The sequence below is a fragment of the Hyla sarda genome, chromosome 3, assembly GCF_029499605.1.
Source record: "Hyla sarda isolate aHylSar1 chromosome 3, aHylSar1.hap1, whole genome shotgun sequence".
Classification (NCBI taxonomy): Eukaryota; Metazoa; Chordata; class Amphibia; order Anura; family Hylidae; genus Hyla; species Hyla sarda.
Window position 1 is genome coordinate 346,381,788 of NC_079191.1, and position 20,725 is coordinate 346,402,512.

Below are 20,725 nucleotides of genomic sequence, written 5' to 3' on the forward strand. Positions count from 1 at the left end.
CTTGAATACTTTTTAAGTAGTCCTTTGGGAAAGAAAGTATATATATATATATATATATATATATATATATATATATATATATATTTCTCCACTTGGAGACAGCACCCAACACGAGGTCCAGCATTAAGTGCAAGCTACATGGTCTTTATTGCATCATGTTATACAATGCGACGTTTCGGCTAACAAGCATTTTTCAAGCATGCTTGAAAAAGGCTTGTTAGCCGAAACGTCGCATTGCATAACATGATGCAATAAAGACCTTGTAGCTTGCCCTTAAAGCTGGACCTCGTTTTGGGTGCTGTTTCCAAGTGGAGAAATGTTTATGTGGATCCAGTTTGGCACACTGGGGGTTACATTGCACCACACCTGAGCCATCCTGTGCTGAAGTTTCCATAAGGACTTTTTTACATATATATATATATATATATATATATATATATATTTCTTTTTAACTGTAACAAGTACAAACCTAGCTACCTATCTGAAGTTTCCATAAGGACTTTTTTACATATATATATATATATATATATATATATTTCTTTTTAACTGTAACAAGTACAAACCTAGCTACCTATCTGCCTCATTATAAAAAATAAAAAAAAATAAAAACTCCCACCTCCGCCCATAGGAAAAATGGGGACAGAGATTAAATTGTCCTTACTGTACTCTACTGTTTACATTCTGTTTTATTTCCTTCTATAAAATTGCCAAAGCTTTCCCTGGCCAACAGATACTACAATCAAGTCATGAATGAATTAGACATTCAGCAATGCTAAATGATATCCCCAGTCCACAAGACTCCCTGCGATCACACACTGCTCCTGTACATTTTATGGACCCTCATTGGCCAATCCACATTGACCCATTTTAGCAAGACTTTCTGAACATCAACCCTTTTATAGAGTTTACACAAGTCGATCAGTTGGTCCACAGTCCTCTCACTGTTCTGTAGCAAGAAACCAATGGTTGGACTTTGCTGCCTCTGCTCCAGGAAACATAATTCATCATAACTCATTCCCCACTTGCTAGCAAAATTTCTCCAGTTTTTCACTGTAGGATGGCATGGATCCAATTTTATCTTCAGAGTATACAGCAGATCCTCATCATCTAGCAAATCACTTATTGTTGGGGACAATTTGGTTTCACTGTTTTCTTTGTATGAATTAGTTAAATCTGTGAAGAACAAAAACAAGAATAAAAGTGAGTACCTGGGCTGTTAATTCCAAAATCCCAAAAATAAGAGGTCTTGGACCATCTTCCTAGGAAGAACTATAGTGCCCATCTTCTGAAATAAAATATTTTTTAAAAGATGGACCAACAAATCAGATGGCGGACCCACACTCAAGTAGTAATGGTCAAAGAGGCTCTACGTTGGTAGGATTTTGATCAAAGAGGACAACTATTGAAGACTTACCTAGATCTGAAGCCCACCATCAATTTGGAGGAGAAGTACAAGGATTATGTTAGAATGGAACCCAGTACTCAATGGTTTCCATCGGCCTCATAGACTTTGGAGCAGCAGGGTACATGCTTTATCCCAGCTCCATTTTATCTCCTTTCCACTGTGCTTATGTGGTGAGGAAAATGGGGGACCTTGTTCTACTGATCGGTGTGGTTCTAGTGGTGAGATCAGACATTTACATCAAAGTACATAATTGTAGATAAACTCCTTTAAAAGGTTATTCACACCTTATTTTTTTTACTTTTTGCATTGTACTCATAATTGGCAAAAAAAAAAACACATCAGGTTATGTCCCACAGCATCTGTTATCACCAAAGTTCAGCAGAGAAACAATTCTCTGACAGGCTTTTTATTAGTCTTTCTCTTTTTTTCTGAATCAACTTCTAAGCTGATTTATGGCAAGATCGAGGGTCAGTTTTGATTGGGTCTTAAATCGAAAAAAGATTTGCTGATACAAAGCCAATCAGAGAATTGCTCTTCTCTACTGGTAAAGAGCTGCAGGACATAAAGTATACCTTTAATTATTTATTTTATGTTTTTTATAGACTTATGAAAAAATCTTTTTTGGTAGCATATTATGTAAAAAGAAAGAATAAAAAATGTTTTTCAAAGGTGTGAACAACTTTTAAATACTAAATGCTGGCTGCTTGCAACCACCACTAGTGCAGCTCATTAAAGATAGATTTATAGAGCTTTCACTTATCTCATTGTTAAATATTCAGCTACCAGAGGGACGGCTAACTGTATACAGTGGTCCCTCAACATACGATGGTAATTCATTCCAAATGAACCATCGTTAGTTGAAACCATCGTATGTTGAGGGATCTGTGCAATGAAAAGAATAGGAAGTTATACTCACCTGTCCCCGCCGCTCCGGACCGTCACCGCTGCCCTGGATGTCGCCCTCCATCGCTGTTGCTCTGGACCATCTCTGCTGGCTGAGATCGTCGCTCTTCATCGCCGTCATCACGTCGCTGTGCACGCCGCTCCTATTGGATGACGGGACGGCGTGCGCGGCAACGTGATGACGTCGAAGGAGAGCGATGGCGATGCAGCGGAGCCCGAAGAGGACAGTCTGGAACGTCGGGGACAGGTGAGTGACCATAACCGGACCACACGGGGCACCTTAAACGGCTATCCGGCTGCAGCTGAAGCAGTCTGCGCTGCCGGATAGCCATTTATGCGATGGTCCCGACATACAAAAGCATCGTATGAGAGGCCATTGTATGTTGAAATTATAGTATGTTGGGGCCATCGCAGGTCGGGGGATCACTGTACAGATATTTCTTCTCCTGCAGGAACTTCCAAGTTGATTTATGACCCAATACAGCTACCATTGAAATTGCCATTCTAAACTTCTGAAGGGTACAGATAGATGTTCTGCAGGGTGACTCCACTACCACACAGCTTAAATCCAAGCTGGTGCAGTGATTTAGATCTCTTTAGGAGAAACAGGAATCCTTTTGTAAATGAATTGCTGTCTATAGAGTCTTAGCCATACACAGTGGCCCTGACTTACTAAGAGTGGAGTGTAGGTTTCTTTGTGGGTTTTAATTCCCTTCAATTTTTTCCCACCGTATTTACTAAGCTTTCCCTACATTTTGCTTTTTTTAACACGTTTTGATCTGTAGGGTTTTCCCAGCTCAAATCCACCACATTTTCTGCGGAAACCTTAAATATGTTGGGTTTTTGTGAAAATGTCGGGAACCGTTCCCTTTTCTGTGATCACGCCCTCTTTTCCCAACAGGCACTCCCCTTTTTCGAGTTTTCTCAGTAAAATGGAGAGTTGGTTGGGTTTTTCATTTCTTGCGCAGGCAGAATTCTGGCGCAATGAGACAGAATTCTGGCACACATTCCGGCGTAGACAGAATTTCTGGCGCAATGTGCCAGAATCTGGCACACAACCCGACAAATCATGTCGGGTTTACAATAGTAAATCAGGGCCAGAATGTCCGACCAGAAAAATATTTTGAAATGTGAATGGGCCCTAACGGAGGATGAGAGCTCTGCCCCTTTTAACTGGTTAAGGACGTAGGGCGTACCTGTACGCCCTACGCCCGGTCCCGGTGTTTAAAATGGGGTCACACCCGGTCGGTCCGGCTGCTAATGATAGCCGGCACCCTGGGCTAACAGCACGCGACACCGATTGTTGTGCCGCACGCTATTAACCCTTCAGATGCGGCGATCAAAGTTGGCCGCCGTGTCTGAAAGTGGAAGTAAATGCTTCCTGGCAGCTCAGTTGGGCTGATTGGTAAATCGCGTTAAAATCGCGATGTCCCGATCAGCTAGGACGCGAGCGGAGACCCCCTTACCTTGCTCTGTCGCGTCCGATCGGCGTTTGATTGCTCCAAACCTGAGCTACAGGCTTGAGCAATCGAGCCCCTATCTTGCTGATCCATGAAAAGCTATGGCTTTGCAGGGATCAGAGTAAAAGATCAGTGTGTGCAGTGCTATAGCCCCCTATGGGAGCTATAGCACTGCAAAAAAAAAAAGTGAAAAACAAAAGTTAACAAAGGTCATTTAACCCCTTCCCTAATAAAAGTTTGAATCACCCCTTTTCCCATAAAAAAAACTGTGTAGATAAAAATAAACATATGTGGTATCGCCGCGTGCAGAAATGTCCGAACTATAAAAATGTATTGTTAATTAACCCCTTAAAGACTCATCATCAATCATAACGCTTTCAATTTTGCACCTAAAAATCCATATGATGGATTATTTTTTGCGCCACCAATTCTACTTTGCAGTGACATCAGTCATTTTACCCAAAAATCTACGGCGAAATGGAAAAAAAATCATTGTGCGACAAAATTGAAGAAAAAATTTCATTTTGTAACTTTTGGGGGTTTCCGTTTCTACGCAGTGCATTTTTCGGTGAAAATAACACCTTATCTTTATTCTGTAGGTCTATACGGTTAAAATGATACCCTACTTATATAGGTTGGATATTGTCGTACTTTGGAAAAAAATCATAAAAAGGAAAATTTATATGTTAAAAATTCTCATCTTCTAACCCCTATAACTTTTTTTATTTTTCTGCGTACGGGCCTGTATGAGGACTCGTTTTTTGCGCCGTGTTCTGGACTCGCTTTTTGCGCCGTGTTTCTACCATTTTTGTATTGATCGGACTTTTTGATCGCTTTTTATGAATTTTTTCATGATATAAAAAGTGACCAAAAATACACTATTTTGGACTTTGGAATTTTTTTGCGCGCACGCCATTGACCGTGCAATTTAATTAACGATATATTTTTATAGTTCGGACATTTTCGCACGCGGCGATACCACATATGTTTATTTTTATTTTTATTTACACAGTTTGTTTTTTCCCACTTTTTTTTTGCAGTGCTATAGCTCCCATAGGGACCTATAACACTGCACACACTGATCTCCTATGCTGATCCCTGCAAAGCCATAGTTTTGCAGGGATCAGTCAGATAGGGGCTCGATTGCTTAAGCTTGTAGCTCAGGCTTGGAGCAATCAATCCCCGATCGGACGCTGCGGAGAGAGGTAAGGAGACCTCCGCCTGCGTCCCAGCTGATCGGAACATCGCGATTTTATCGCGATGTCCCGATCAGCCCGACTGAGCTGCCTGGAACCATTTACTTTCGTTTTCAGATGCGGCGGTCAACTTTGATCGCCGCGTCTGAAGGGTTAACAACGATCGATGCCGCGCGCTGTTAGCCCAGGGTCCCGGCTATCGTTAGCAGCCGGGACCGACCCGGTGTGATGCGGGGTCACGGTGTGACCCTGTTTTTCACACCGGAACCAGGCTTAGGGCGTACAGGTACGCCCTAAGTCCTTGAGAGGTTAATCCGCACGGTCAATTGTGTACACGCAAAAAAAAAATCCAAAATCCAGCATACCGTATTTTTGGTCACTTTTTATATCATGAAAAAATGAATAAAAAGCTATCAAAAAGTCAGATCAATACAAAAATGGTACCGATACAAACTTCAGAACACGGCGCAAAAAATGAGTCCTAATACCGGCCCGTATGCGGAAAAATAAAAAAGTTATAGGGGTTAGAAGATGAGAATTTTTAACGTATACATTTTCCTGCATGTAGTTATGATTTTTTTTCCGAAGTACGACAAAATCAAACCTATATATGTAGGGAATCATTTTAACCGCATGGACCTACAGAATAAAGAAAATGTGTAATTTTTACAGAAAAATGCACTGCGTAGAAATGGAAGCCCCCAAAATTACAAAATTACATTTTTTCTTCAAATTTTGTCACACAATGAATTTTTTTTCCATTTCGCTGTGGTAAAATGGTAAAATGACTAATGTCACTGCAAATTAGTATTGGTGGCGCAAAAAATAAGCCATCATATGGAATTTTATGTGCAAAATTGAAAGAGTTATGATTTTTAGAAGGTGATGAGGAAAAAATGAAAATGCAAAAATGGAAAAACCCTGCGTCCTTAAAGGGGTACTCCACCCCTAGACACGCAGCCTTGCATTAAGGGGACGGGGCGTGACATCCCACGGGGGTGGAGTCATGACGTCACGGACCTCCGTTCCCGTGGTCGCGACCCAGACCCTCCAGCGCTTCCGGACAAGAAACAGGTGGGTGTCGCATGCTATACTGCGGGGGTCCCAAGCGGCGGGACCCCCACGATCAGGCATCTTATCCCCTATCCTTTGGATAGGGGATAAGATGTCTAGGGGTGGAGTACCCCTTTAAGGGGTTAAAGACATATCATGGAACAAAATGAAGGTATATGCCAGGAACTGTGTGGAATCCACATACACATATAAACACTATACAGGTTACTCTTTTATTATTAACTTAATATTAAATGATCTTAGCAAAAATGGGGAAAAAAAGGGTTTATCTTACCTGACAGAGCATTTATAGCTGTCACAGGACAGTCATTTTCTTCTGGCTAGAAATAAAAAAAAATACACTCAGTTCTTTCATATTGGGTGCAATAGAAAGCCTTTGCTTAGAACAGCATGAGAATAAATATTATTGGTTCCTTACTTGCTTTATTCTATCAGAGTCAGGTATTGTGGTAGGCATGAGATGGACTGGATCCTCCATTATAATGTTATCTGTTGGACAACTGTCCTCTATAGGAGTATTGTTTGTAACAGTCACTATAACGAAAAAACAGTCATTGTTAGAATATTTCCAGATTTTTATTAAAAAATTCCTAAAAACATTACATAGAGGTATAACATTTTTATTTTTTTTTATTGCAATTTACGAGAACCTTAAAGGGGTACTCCGGTGGAAAACAATTTCTTTTTTTTTTTAATTAACTGGTGCCAGAAAGTTAAAAAGATTTGTAAATTACTTCTATTTAAAAATCTTAATCTTCCAGTACTGATCAGCTGCTGTAAGCTACAGAGGAAATTCTTTTCTTTTTGAATTTATTTCCTGTCTGACCACAGTGCTCTCTGCTGACACCTCTGTCCATGACAGGAACTGTCCGGAGCAGGAACAAATCCCCATAGCAAACCTCTCTTGCTCTGGACAGTTCCTGACATAGACAGAGGTGTCAGCAGAGAGCACTGTGGTCAGACAGAAAATAACTATACAACTTCCTGTGGAGCATACAGCAGCTGATAAGTACTGGAAGGATTAAGATTTTAAATAGAAGTAATTTACAAATATGTTTAACTTTCTGGCACCAGTTGATTTAAAAAAAAAAAAGTTTTCCACCGGAGTACCCCTTTAAGATAACTAGTGTGCTCTTCATGTGGGCTGTTTTATGGGTGTTTCTACCTAAGTGTAGGTTGACTACTCCCTGGTACACTTATTATATATAAATCAATATATAGAAATCAATCCACCAACATTTTCCATATCCTCTCTATTAACATGCATGCTCAACCAAGACATGTGCTTCAAACTATTTAACATTTTTATTGTAAGCATTTACATTATGAATGCATTAAGGGCTTAGATAGGTCCCTTGTGTACATAATCCCAGATCCATGGATAAAGGTAAGTGCCCCCTGCAGTAGCAGACCCCCCCCCCCCTCCCCCTCCCGAAAGTAAGCACTAAGGGACTGACATTGGCCAGTGCATATATTTGCAATACAAGCTGACTTCTGCATTGCCTTCCTTTAACCCCTTAAGGACCCGGCCTTTTTCCGTTTTTTCATTTTCAATTTTTCCTCCTTAATTTTAAAAAATCATAACTCTTTAAAATTTTCACCTACAATTCTATACGATGGCTTATTTTTTGCATCACTAATTCTACTTTGTAATGACATCAGTCATTTTACCCAAAAATCTATGGTGAAACAGGAAAAAAATCTATGTGCGACAAAATTGATGAAAACACACTATTTTGTAAGTTTTGGGGGCTTCCGTTTTTACGCAGTACATTTTTCGGCAAATATGACCCCTTATCTTTATTCTGTAGGTCCATACGGTTAAAATGATACCCTATTTGTATAGGTTTGATTTTGTATCACTTCAGAAAAAAATCATGAATACATGCAGGCAAATTTGTATGTTTTAAATGGTCATCTTCTGACCCCTATAACTTTTTTTATTTTTCTGTGTTCAGGGTGCTATGAGGGCTCATTTTTTGCGCCGTGATCTGAAGTTTTTGGCGGTACCATTTTTCTTCTGATCAGACTTTTTGATCACTTTTTATTCACTTTTTGTGGTATAAAAAGTGATAAAAAATGCGCTACTTTGGACTTTGGAATTTTTTTGCGCGTACGCCATTGAACATGCAGTTTAAAACGCAGTATATTTTTATAATTCGGACATTTCCACAAGCGGCAATACCACATATGTTTATTTTTATTTACACTGTGTTTTTTTTATTCTTGGAAATGCCAGGTGATTCAAACTTTTATTAGGGGAAGGGATAATTGAAAGGGTTAATGATTTTTTTTTACACTTTTACACTGCTCCTATAGGGGGGGCTATAACATTGCATTTACTGATCTTTTACACTGATTGATGCATCTCCATAGGAATGGATCAATCAGTGTTTTCGGCGATTGAATGCTCAAGCCTGGATCTCAGGCTTGAAGCATTCATTTGGCAATCGGACAGCGCAGGAGAAGGTAAGAGACCTCCTCCTGTGCTACAGCTGTTCAGGATGTCGCGATTATACCGCGGCGATCCCGAACAGCTCCCTGAGCTTGCCGGGCACTTTTACTTTCGTTTTTAGCCGCGCGGCTCAGCTTTGAGCGCGCGGCTAAAGGGTTAATAGCGTGCGGCACCACAATCAGTGCTGCGCGCTATTAGAGGCGGGTCCCGGCTTCACTATGACGCCGGGCCCACCACGATATGATGCGGGGTCACCGTGTGACCCCGCGTTATATCGCAGGACCGGGACCCGGGATGTACCCATACGTCCTGGGTCCTTAAGAGGTAAATGGGCAATGTCACCAACTTTATTTTTTGATATGTACTAGTACTTATGTACTACAACATATCTGTAATATATTTTCATAATTAATTTTTTTATTTTATGGGTGAATTTTACGTTTGAAAACCGGCCACTAGGGGTCTCCCTCCTAGTGGCTGGCTGCAGCACGGCGTGACGTCCCGCCTGAATTCGGACTGATTGCGGCCGGGCAATTGGTCCTAATTCATTTACATTGCGCTTGCTCCCTGCCTGTCAATCAGACAGGCGGGAGCGAGTGCATTGGCTCCCCGGCCACTGGCTGGGAGGCTACTCCTCCCGCACATGTCGTCGTCGCCGGTGCCCCTGCACGTCCGCTGCCGGACTCTGCAGTATCAGTAAATATCAGAACGGAGGGAACGGGGTATGCAGGGCAGGGGGGGGGGGTTGTGACGAAGGGAACGGGGTATGCTGGGGGGGTGACGGGTGACAGAGGGAACGGGGTAGCGCCGTAGCGCTGCATGGCACTAACTTATAGTTTATCTACACAGGGTGCCTCCAGCTGTATCACAACTACAACTCCCAGCATGCCCTGACAGCCAATAGATGTCAGGGCAAGCTGGGAGTTGTAGTGGTGAAACAGCTGGAGGCACCCTGTGTAGATGAACTAAGGGCGGAAGTCCCCCCAAGCAGGCATCAGTGACGTCTGCCTGCTGGGGAAGTCTGCCTGGTAGTGAGCACTCTACCAGGCAGACAAAAAGTTATTTTTAATATAGTAAAAAGAAAAATTTAAAGCAGGGAGGGGGTTAGGGATAGATGTGCAATAGGCAGGGACAAAAAAAAAATAGGATGGTGGGAGCTACCCTTTAAAAGTATTATTAAAAAAATCTAATCCAGCCCTAGACACTCCCTTAACATTGACACATTGGGGCAGTGTTACAAAGCAGCATTCTAGTCCCAACTTTATTCTTAGAAAGGAACTAAGTAGATGTGTACATTGTCACAAAATAACAAAAAACACTTTAAGGGGATTATAATCGTTCTTTCTAAAATGTTCATAATGCTAGTTATTTAATATACATTCACTAAGAGGCATTCATGGTATCTAGTTCAGTATGAAGAGGTCAGATTCATCAACACGGCAAAAATGTTGCATTTTTATAACTATGAAGCTCTGCTCGTAAGGAAAATGGACATAACAAATAAATTATATATTGATTCACATATATAATATGTTGACATCATAAAGTTGACATGTTTTTAATTTTTGAAGTATAGCAGCAATTTTCCAAGTTTTCAATTTTATTTCAAAATCTGAATTTTTCAGGGCCCAGTTCAGATTTGAAGTGAATTTGAGGGTCTTTATGTTACAAATACCCCATAATGGACCCCATTATGAAAACTGCACCCCTCAATGTTTTCAAAATGACATTCAGAACCTTTGTTAACCCTTTAGGTGTTTCACAGGAATAGCAGCAAAGTGGAGGTGAAAATTCAAAATCTTCATTTTTTACACTACACTAACATCTTGTAGACCCATATTTTTTATTTTTACAAGGGGTAAAAGGAGAAAAAGCCCCCCAAAATTTTTAGCACAATTTCTCACGAGTATGGAGATACCCCATATGTGGCCCTAAATTGTTGCCTTGAAATACGACAGGGCTCTGAAGTGAATGCGCATTTGAGGCCTAAATTAGGGATTTTCATAGGGGTGTACCCAGATGCAAGCGTTACACTTGCCTCCTCCACCAAAAATACTGTATGTCAGTTTTCCCCAAACAGGGTGTCTCCAGCTGTTGCAAAACTTCCAACATGCCTGGACAGTCATTGGCTGTCCGGCAATACTGGGAGATGTTATTTTGCAACAGCTGGAGGCTCCGTTTTGGAAAAACTGACGTACAAGACATTTTTTATTATTATTGGGGGGGGGGGGGGGGGGCGTAAGAGTGTAGTATATATGTAGTGTTTTACTCTTTATTCTTTAGGGGTAGTGTAGTGTAGTGTTTTTAGCGTACATTCACATGGGCGGGGGTTTACAGTGAGTTTCCCGCTGCAGCCAAAAATTTGCCGCATCTCAAACTTGAATCGGGATACTTGCTGTAAACCCCCGCTCATGTGAATGTTCCCTGTATATTAACATGGGGGGCAAAACTACAACTCCCAGCATGTACTGACAGACCGTGCATGCTGGGAGTTGTAGTTATGCAACAGCTAGAGGCACACTGGCTGGGATTGGGAAACACTGAGTTAGGTAACAGACTACCACAGTGTTTCCGCACCACTGTCTGTTTTCTAAATCAGTGTTTCCCGAACCATGTACCTCCAGCTGTTGCAAAACTACAACTCCCAGTAGGGATGTCCTGATACCGATACTAGTATCGGTATCGGGGCCGATACTAGCCATTTCCCTGGTATCGGGGACTCGTCCAATGTCCCCGATTCCAAATCCGGTACCTGCTGCTGCTCCACTGCCCTGTTCTTCCATCATCCCATCCGCATCATGGCGTTCTATGGAGGAGCATGTGACACACACGTCCTTCCACCTCCTCCACTGCGCCCAGCGTAACGCTACGGAGGAAGCAGAGTGACGTGTATGTCACATGCTCCACCATAGAACGCCATTATGCGGCAGGGAGAACGGGGCAGCAGCACCCGTTTAAGGACAGCCGCAGGTGAGCTGTTTAGGGTGGGGGCTATGGTCTACAGGGGGCCTGCTACTAATGTCTAAAGGGGGGGCCCTGCTGTTTACAAGGGGGGCTGCGGTCTACAGGAGGGCTGCTACTAATATCTGCAGGGGGCTGCTGTCTAAAGGGGGGCTTGCTGTCTACAAGGGGGCTGTGGTCTACAGGGGGCTGCGGTCTACAGGGGGGCTGCTACTAATGTCTAAAGGGGGGGCCCTGCTGTTTACAAGGGGGGCTGCGGTCTACAGGAGGGCTGCTACTAACATCTGCAGGGGGCTGCTGTCTAAAGGGGGGCTTGCTGTCTACAAGGGGGCTGCGGTCTACAGGGGGGCTGCGGTCTACAGGGGGGCTGCTACTAATGTCTACAGGGGGTGCCTGCTGTCTACAAGGGGGGCACTGTCTACAAGGGGGGGGCTGCTACTAATGACTACAGGGGGCTGCTGCTAGTGTCTGCAAGGGGATACTCCCTACTATTAAAGGCAATCTTACAGAAGAGTCACCTGCACTAACTTGAATTTATAGGTAGATATTGCAGGTGACCGGTTTCTACCGCTGCTCACCATGTGGTCATCGGTCTCACCATAATGCAAATTTTTTGTTCTGCCCAATGGAGAAGAGAGAAATCTTAGCTCATATTACAGCAGCCGCCTCCATTGCGCACAACAAGGAACCCACATATCATACGGTAAGCAACACCAGAAACCGGGTCACCCTGGTGTCAGATTCCCTTTAAAATATAAGTACTCGTACTTGGTATCGGCGAGTACTAGAATTAAAGTATCGGTACTCGTACTCAGTCTTGAAAATTTTTTAACGGGACATCCCTAACTCCCCCAGCATGCATGGTCTGTTAGTGCATGCTGGGAGTTATAGTTTTGCAACAGCAGGAGGCACACGGGTTGGGAAACACTGAGTTAGGAAACAGACAATGTTTCCCAACCAGTGTGCCTCCAATTGTTGCAATACTACAACTTCCAGCATGCCCAGACAGCCGAAGGGCGTGTTGGGAGTTGTAGTTATGCAAAAACTGGAGGAGAACAGTTTGGAGACCACTGTGTAGTGGTCTCCAAACTGTAGCCCTTTCAGATGTTGCAAGACTTCAACTCCAAGCATGCGCAGACTGCCCAGGCATGCTGGGAATTGTAGTTCGGCAACATCTGAAGGGCCAGATATTGCCGAACTACAACTTCCAGCATGCCTGGACCGTATCGGCATGCTATGAATTGACATCTGGAGCGCTACAGTTTGGAAACCACGGTATAGTGGTCTCCAAACAGTGTCCTTCCAGATGTTGCAAAACTACAACTCCCAGCATGCTGAGACTGTCCAGGCATGCTGGGAGTTGTAGTTCTGCAACATCTGAAGGGCCAGATGTTACAGAACTACAACTCCCGGCATGCCTGGACAGTCATGCGCAGAGATGTAGTTTTTTAACATCTGGAAGCACAGTAGTCTCCAAACTGTGGCCCTATTGAAACTCCTAGAAGCAGCAGTTAAGATCACTTTACGGCAATCTTCACTGCTGCATCTGGGACACCGCCGCTGCTGCCTCCACTTGCCTGCCGCCTCCTGTCAGCCGCCGCATCCACGGCCCCCGCACATCGCCGCCATCTTTCCCACGCTCTGTCCCGACATCCAGGGGCGGGCAGAGCGGGGGGAAATGAACGTTCACCCCCGCCCCTGCCCTGCGATTCGCCAGTCAGTCCTGATCAGCCAATCGCAGGGGATAGGAGGAGGTGGCACCCCTGCCACCTCGCTCCTATCCTTTAGGGTGATCGGGGCTGTCTCTGACAGCTCCGATCATCCCTATTTTCAGGGCTATCGGGTCATCAGATACAAAAAACAATCTCCCAGAGGTTCCGGGGTTAAATAATCAATTAACAATACTGAGGGTAAACCCTCAGACTAATTCCCCAAACTAAGATACCCCCACTGCTAATTATAAACTTTATTAAGCTCCGTAGAGCACTAAACCCAAAGTGCAAACTTGTTTAAAAAATCAGTCATCAGAGACCCAATCAGCCCGAAATCCCTGCAAATCGCCGATCTGAATTGATCGGCAATTTGCGGCTCAGGACCCCCCCCCCCCAGGCATTTGCACGGGATGCCTGCTGAATGATTTCAGCAGGCATCCCGTTCCGATCCCCATCCGGCTAGCAGCGGGGATCGAAATTCCCATGGGCGTACAGGTAAGCCCTTGGTCCTTAAGTACCAGGACGCAATGGCGTATCCATATGCCCATGGTCCCCAACAGGTTAAAATGTACCTGTTCTGAACAAAAACGTTTTATATAATGCAGATAATACCATTAAAAAGCAGATAATACATTGGTTAAAAAATTTGTATATTTTTGTCCCTGCAGCAATTGCATGTGTGTCTCTATGAGGAGTCTAAATACAGGAAGTGAGGGTGGACATGCAGGGTTCTGTGCACTAAGAAAAAGCAGGACAGTGTGTACTTAGGCTCTATAACATGCTCCCGGCTCATACATCAGGATGACTGACAAGCCAGGAGCCTGCACAGATCCCTGCTTGTCCTGCACTCACTTCCTGTTTTTGGACTCCTCATAGAGACACACAGACAATAGCTGCAGGGACAGCATTTTTTCACCCAACAATTTTCACATATTTTAAACCAGTGTATATTACAAATAAACATATAATGGTATTATCTACATTATATAAAAAGTTTTTGTTGACCTTTAATAGAGGGGTTGTGTCATGAAGACAGTTTCCCTCCATATGTCCTCTTCTGTCACATGTATGTCATAGAGTTCCCACTCTAGACACCTATCCATAAGCCAAAAGAGAGAGCTGTTCTGCAAAAGTGTCTCTTGCTCTGGCTGACTGGTCTCGTGCACACATTATCCATATGAATTGACCCTGTGTGTATTGCTTTCTCCAGTAACATCCTTTATTTGCCAGGAGCCAGAGAAACCAGACTTGCTGCAATAAACTGATTACTGCCCCAACAATCTTGGAGCACCTTTGCCTACAACACTATGTTTTGCTGTTCCTGGAAATGTACAAATAAATTAACTGGGTTTTACCGTCCCCCTTGTCAAAGGGCCATACTTGTATAAAGTCTGATACTGTCAGCACTGAGTGATCAGTGTAAGAGTATGCAAAATGTATTGGGTTCAGTGTACCAGAGAGTACAGTTGTGCTCAAAAGTTTTCATACTCTGACAAAAATTGTGAAATTTTGACAATGAATGAGAAAATATGACTAATCATGCAAAAATATGTATTTTATGTAAGGATAGTGAATTGATCATATGAAGGTGGCTTTTAAATTGCAATTAGTGTCCGTGCACAAACAGTCAATAAGTTTGGTAGCTCCCATGCGGATACATTTAACAGGCTAGATACTATGCCATGGGGAGCATAAAAGAACTGTCAGAAGACCTGCATGACAAGGTAAAGCAACTTTATACAGATGGAAAATGAATAAAATAAATATCTAAAACCTTGAAAATCCTAATCAGTACTGTTCAATCACTTACTAAGGAGTGGAAAATTTAAGGACCTCCTGATACCAAGCCAAGGCCAGGTAGACTAAAAAGGGTTTTAGCCACAACTTCCAGAAGAGTTGCTCGCACAGATGACCTCAGGAGAAATACAGGCTGCTCTGGGAAAAAAGGTGTGTTTGTTTTAAAGTTAACAATACAAAGATACTTGGAACGAAAAAGAGCTGCATTGTTGAGTTGGCAGAAAGAACCCTTTACCGAGCCAGTGCTACAAAAAAGCCTGGTTACAATATTCCCAACAATACCATGACACGCCTCACAGCACAATGTAATTTGCAGTTACAAGACCTAAATAAAGCTTTATGGTCACAACCATAGGCACTATGCTTAGGGAGGGCTCAACAAGGCCTATAGCGAACAGACAACTATCCCCATTGTGAAGCATAGTGGTGGCTTACTGATATTTTGGGGAGTATGAGCATTAGAGGAATAGAGAATCTTGTGAAAATTGATGGCAAGACGAACGCAGAACTTTATTGGAAAATATTGGCATGAAAGCTGCCCATGGGAGGATCTTAGACTTTCGAGAATGACAATGACCCTACGCACAAGGCCGAGTTTACCCTCAAGTGGTAACAGCAGAAAAAGGTGAAGGTTCTAGAGTGGCCATCACTGTCTCCTGACCTTTATATTAGCAAGCCACTCTGAGAGATCTCAAATGTGCAATTCATGCAAGACGACCAAAGACTTTGCATGACCTAGAGTCTTTTGCCAAGACGAATGGGCAGCTATACCACCTGCAAGAAATAGGGGTCTCATAGACAAGTATTACAAAATAATACACACTGTCACTGATGCTAAATCGGGCAATACACAGTATAAAGAATTAATGGTATGCAAATTCCTAGGGTATGCAAACATTAAGCACAACTGTACCTTCCCGGGAATAGAGGGATGTGAATCTAGGTCGCCAGCTCCATGTAACTACATTTTAACGTTAGTATGTATAAGTTCATGTAAGTCTAAATAGCAGATGAAAGAACCTGGCTGCGTCTATACATGTCTCTGGCAGCTCCTCCCATCTACCCCCTGGGCGTAAAGCACAAAAACATGGCTTACATCCAGACAGATGAAGGGGTTACAAGTGATTATCAAGCACTATTACTAATTAAATTATTTTATTCCAACTTGCTGAGAAAATGTCCCATTGGAAATGTGTTCAGGTAAAAACCTTTCATCTTCCGTGATAATAAACTACTTGTACAAAGCTCCGGAAGATCATTTTAATTTAAATCTAAAAAAATTTAATGAGACAAACTATTAAAACTGAATCTCCTGCCAACATTGATAATTTATAACTAATTTATTCATTTTGAAAATGATTTTGAAAATTTTCATGGCAAAGTTTCCTAATTCTGATTATAGGATAATTGCATATCTGCTGATGTTTCCTACAGCTCCGTAAACACCTCCTGAGGACATGTTCTCAGTATAGATTATTTATTAGGGACGGTAGGTTTACAAAGTAATTGCTACAAATTCCTGCATCATATAACAGTGATTGCCAGCGAAATCCAACAGGTAAGCCAGAGATTGCACTAGTTTAGTGGTGCCTGTTATTTGAAGGCCATCAGGGCAAGTGTCCATTTGTGTCCAGGCAGCATTTACAGGAGCAGAAAAGAAATTACATTTTAAAACAATATTCTCTCTCTGCAGGGAAAAAAAAATCACATACCGTATTTTTCGCCCTATAGGACGCACCGGCATATAAGACGCACCCTATTTTAAAGGTGCAAAATCTAGAAAAAAAAGATTCTGCACCCAACAGTGATCTTCAACCTGCGGACCTCCAGATGTTGCAAAACTACAACTCCCAGCATGCCCGGACAGCCGTTGGCTGTCCGGGCATGCTGGGAGTTGTAGTTTTGCAACAGCTGGAGGTCCGCAGGTTGAAGACAACTGGTATAGGAGGTAGTATTCACCTGTCTTCGCCGCTCCGGACCCGTCACCGCTGCCCTGGTTGTCGCTCCATCGCTGTCGCCGCGTCCCCGATGCTCCGGACGTCTTCTTCCCCGGGATCCGCGCTCTCCTTCGCCGTCATCACGTCACTACGCACGCCGCTCCTATTGGATGATGGGGCGGCGTGCGCGACGACGTGATGACGTCGAAGGAGAGCGCCGGCCATGCAGGGGATCCCGGCACGGAGCAGACACCGAGGAGGCATGTAAGGTCCCTCCTGGTGTCCTGTAAGCTGTTCGGGACGCCGCGATTTTACTGCGGTGGTCCCGAACAGCCCAATTGAACAGCCGGGTTAGTGTTATTTTCGCATCAGACGCGGCGGTCAGCTTTGATCGCTGCGTCTGAAGGGTTAATACAGGGCATCACCGCGATCTGTGATGTCCTGTATTAGCCGCGTGTCCCATCCGTTGATGGCCGCAGGTATTCGCCTTATAAGACACACCAACTTTTCCCCCCCAGTTTTGGGGAAGAAAAAGTGCGTCTTATACGGCAAAAAATACGGTAACATCCTTGTAAAAACCGACACATGGCACAGATTTAAAATCTGCATGTTTTCCCTTTGGACTTTAAAATCTGCAGTATACATTGACAGAGCTGTGGATTTTATTAAGAAGTTATGAAGATTTTGAATCAAAAGCCCTATATAGCCATATCCTTACCTTAACCATATCCCCAAAAACCTGCTGACAAGTCTGCTTTAAAGTAATAGAAAATGTTATTATCTTTGAAGGAGTTTTCTAAAACTAACCTAAGGCACCCCTGCCCATCAGTAAATAGGAAAAGCTGCAAAAATGCCGCCCTATAGCCATATTATTTTGCTGATCAGTAGTAAACATGGAGCACCACCTATGTTAGTGTCCTGGGAAACCATTTTTTTTTTTTAAATCAACTGGTGCCAGAAAGTTAAACAGATTTGTAAATTACTTCTATTAAAAAATCTTAATCCTTTTAGTACTTATTAGCGGCTGTATACTACAGAGGAAATGCTTTTCTTTTTGGATTTCTCTTCTGTCACGACCACAGTGCTCTCTGCCGACCTCTGCTGCCCATTTTAGGAACTGTCCAGAGCAGGAGAAAATCCCCATAGCAAACATATGCTGCGCTGGACAGTTCCTAAAATGGACAGCAGAGGTCAGCAGAGAGCACTGTGGTCATGACGGAAGAGAAATCCAAAAAGAAAAGGATTTCCTCTCAGGTATACAGCCGCTAATAAGTACTGGAAGGATTAAGATTTTTTAATAGAAGTAATTTACAAATCTGTTTAACTTTTTGGCACCAGTTGATTTAAAAAAAATGTTTCCCACTGGAGTACCCCTTTAATTTTTTTTTTTTTTTTTAAATCAAACTTGTGTTTATAATCTTTGCACAGTATCTATGATTGTACATTGCCCAATGAGGTATTCATGACAAATATTACTTTACATTTTAACAACAGATATTCTGGCCGGATCTTGATGGCAACACTGCAACCCCTCTGGCAATATATAATATTTCAGGGAAAGTCCTTTCTGCTGTGACGCATTGAAAGACTATCACCTTGAGGTCAGATATTTTTCAGGATTTCACATTCTGTTAATTCTCCAACATGAAAATGACATACATTTTCCATCATGAAAAGGACATTGATGATCTATTACAACAAAAAATCTCACACTGTTTACCCTAAAGGAAAAATTGTACAACATAAGAAATTAACTAACCTAAGGTAACTTATTGCAAAACCTGTAATGGGACATCCCAACTTCCACATCAGTTAACTGGATCCAAGTGAGCTGTATCCTCTATACTCCCAATAGCTATGCCCTATGCCCTAGCTATAGATAAAGATATATGTATATATATATATATATATATATATATATATATATATATATATATACTATGTGGTTTTGTTACCTTTTGGAAGTGCTGTATCCTCTATACTCCCAATAGCTATGCCCTATGCCCTAGCCATAGATAAAGATATATGTATATATATATATATATATATATATATATATATATATATATATATATATACACTATGTGGTTTTCTTACCTTTTGGAAGTGCTGCATCCTCTATACTCCCAATAGCTATGCCCTATGCCCTATGCCCTAGCTATAGATAAAGATATATGTATATATATATATATATATATATATATATATATATATATAAATATACTATGTGGTTTTCTTACCTTTTGGAAGTGCTGTATCTTGAACAGGATACTTGTCTGTCTGTTAAAAAAAAATTGACACGAAGCCATTATTATTTTTAGCTTTTATATATAGTGGTCCCTCAAGTTACAATATTAATTGGTTCCAGGACGACCATTGTATGTTGAAACCATTGTATGTTGAGACCAGAACTCTATGGAAACCTGGTAATTGATTCTGAAGCCACCAAAATGTCATCCAAAAATAGGAAAAGGTGAGGATTAAAGAAAAATAAGTAGATAACTAATATAGATAAAGCAAGATCGTACATATAAAAGTAATAAAGATCTGCTGGGAGCTGTAAATCACTGTCTATTTCAGTATTTCCCAACCAGGGTGCCTCCAGCTGTTGCAAAACTACAACTCCCAGCATGCCCGGACAGCCTTTGGCTGTCCGGGCATGCTGGGAGTTGTAGTTTTGCAACAGCTGGAGGCACCCTGGTACGGAAATGCTGGTCTATGTAGAGGACAGGAGCTTCTTCAGGGTCCTGTACAGTAAACACAGTGTCCTAAAAAAGTATCATGGAGCCACCCTTACCTGGTGTCCAAAGGAGCAGCTAACCCTGGTACAGGTAAAGAGCAGTACAGAACATGTAATTCCTCCCTGTACTGTAGGGGGCGCTACCAGACAGCCAGTCAGTGCATGCACTTCAGTAATACAAGGGTTTTACCAGTGAATGTCCATTCTGATTGGTCAGATCTTCCAGCGATTGACACATTTCTGGATTGTCTGTACAATGTATGTTGAGTCTGGTCTCAAGTTACAATGATCCAGAAAAGACCATTGTATGTTGAAACTATTGTATGTTGAGGCCATTGTAAGTTGAGGGATCACTGTATTGCAAAAGAGTAGATCAATATTTTCGCTCAATACATCAAACATATGCAGAAAAGTAGCTGATTGGGATATAGTTGTGAACAATTTGGCAGAACTGGTAAAGCCTTTGGTGCAAATATTGCCCCTTGCATCATCTCTTCGGATAGATACATGAGGTGTGGGGATAAAGGTGTAGGGTATTTTTTGGCACGCAATAAACTAAAAGAAAACTAGGGTAGAAATTAGTTTGCTAAAATGTTTGAGGGGAATAATGACCTGACAGGACAAATGTATCAAGGAGCGTGCAGCAATATAATGAATTTGTCTGAAATGATATAGTATATAGTGGGCCTCATTTCCTAAGAGTGGAGTGTAGTTCTCTTTGTGGGTTTTTGTTTCCAACAGGTATTTTTCCATGATATTTACTATTGTATCTTAAATTTGGTGATTTTTCCTACATTTTGCTCTCTTTGCACATGTACTGAGCTGCCGGGTTTTCCAGAGCTCAAATCCACCACATTTTATATGGAAACATTAGTAAATTTGTAGGTTTCTTTAAAAAAAAGTATTTTTATTTTGGGATACACGCCCCTTTTCTCTGATGACCACACCCCTTTGTAAGGTTTTCTGAGTAAAGTGGAGAGTTAGTAGGGTTTTTTGGATTTTTTTGGTCGGAAATTCTGGCACATGACACATGCGACACAAATAACCCTACAAAATTTACTCAGAAAAGCCTTAGGAAATTAGGC

At 42.2% G+C, this 20,725-nt stretch overlaps 1 protein-coding gene across 5 annotated transcripts in view; it reads right to left on the reverse strand.

Annotated features, from left to right (window-relative positions):
- Window positions 1-573: 573 nt before the first annotated feature.
- EDARADD (EDAR associated via death domain) overlaps window positions 574-20,725 on the reverse strand; it is a 102,069-nt gene continuing 81,917 nt past the window's right edge. For all 5 annotated transcript variants that reach the window (XM_056567499.1, XM_056567498.1, XM_056567496.1 and 2 more), the window contains 4 exons: window positions 19,141-19,180; window positions 6,457-6,572; window positions 6,313-6,358; window positions 574-1,173 (listed from right to left, as the gene is read on the reverse strand). In XM_056567499.1, the coding sequence (XP_056423474.1) occupies window positions 809-1,173; window positions 6,313-6,358; window positions 6,457-6,572; window positions 19,141-19,180 (567 nt within the window). In that variant the 3' untranslated portion in view covers window positions 574-808. The remainder of the gene's footprint in view (window positions 1,174-6,312; window positions 6,359-6,456; window positions 6,573-19,140; window positions 19,181-20,725) is intronic.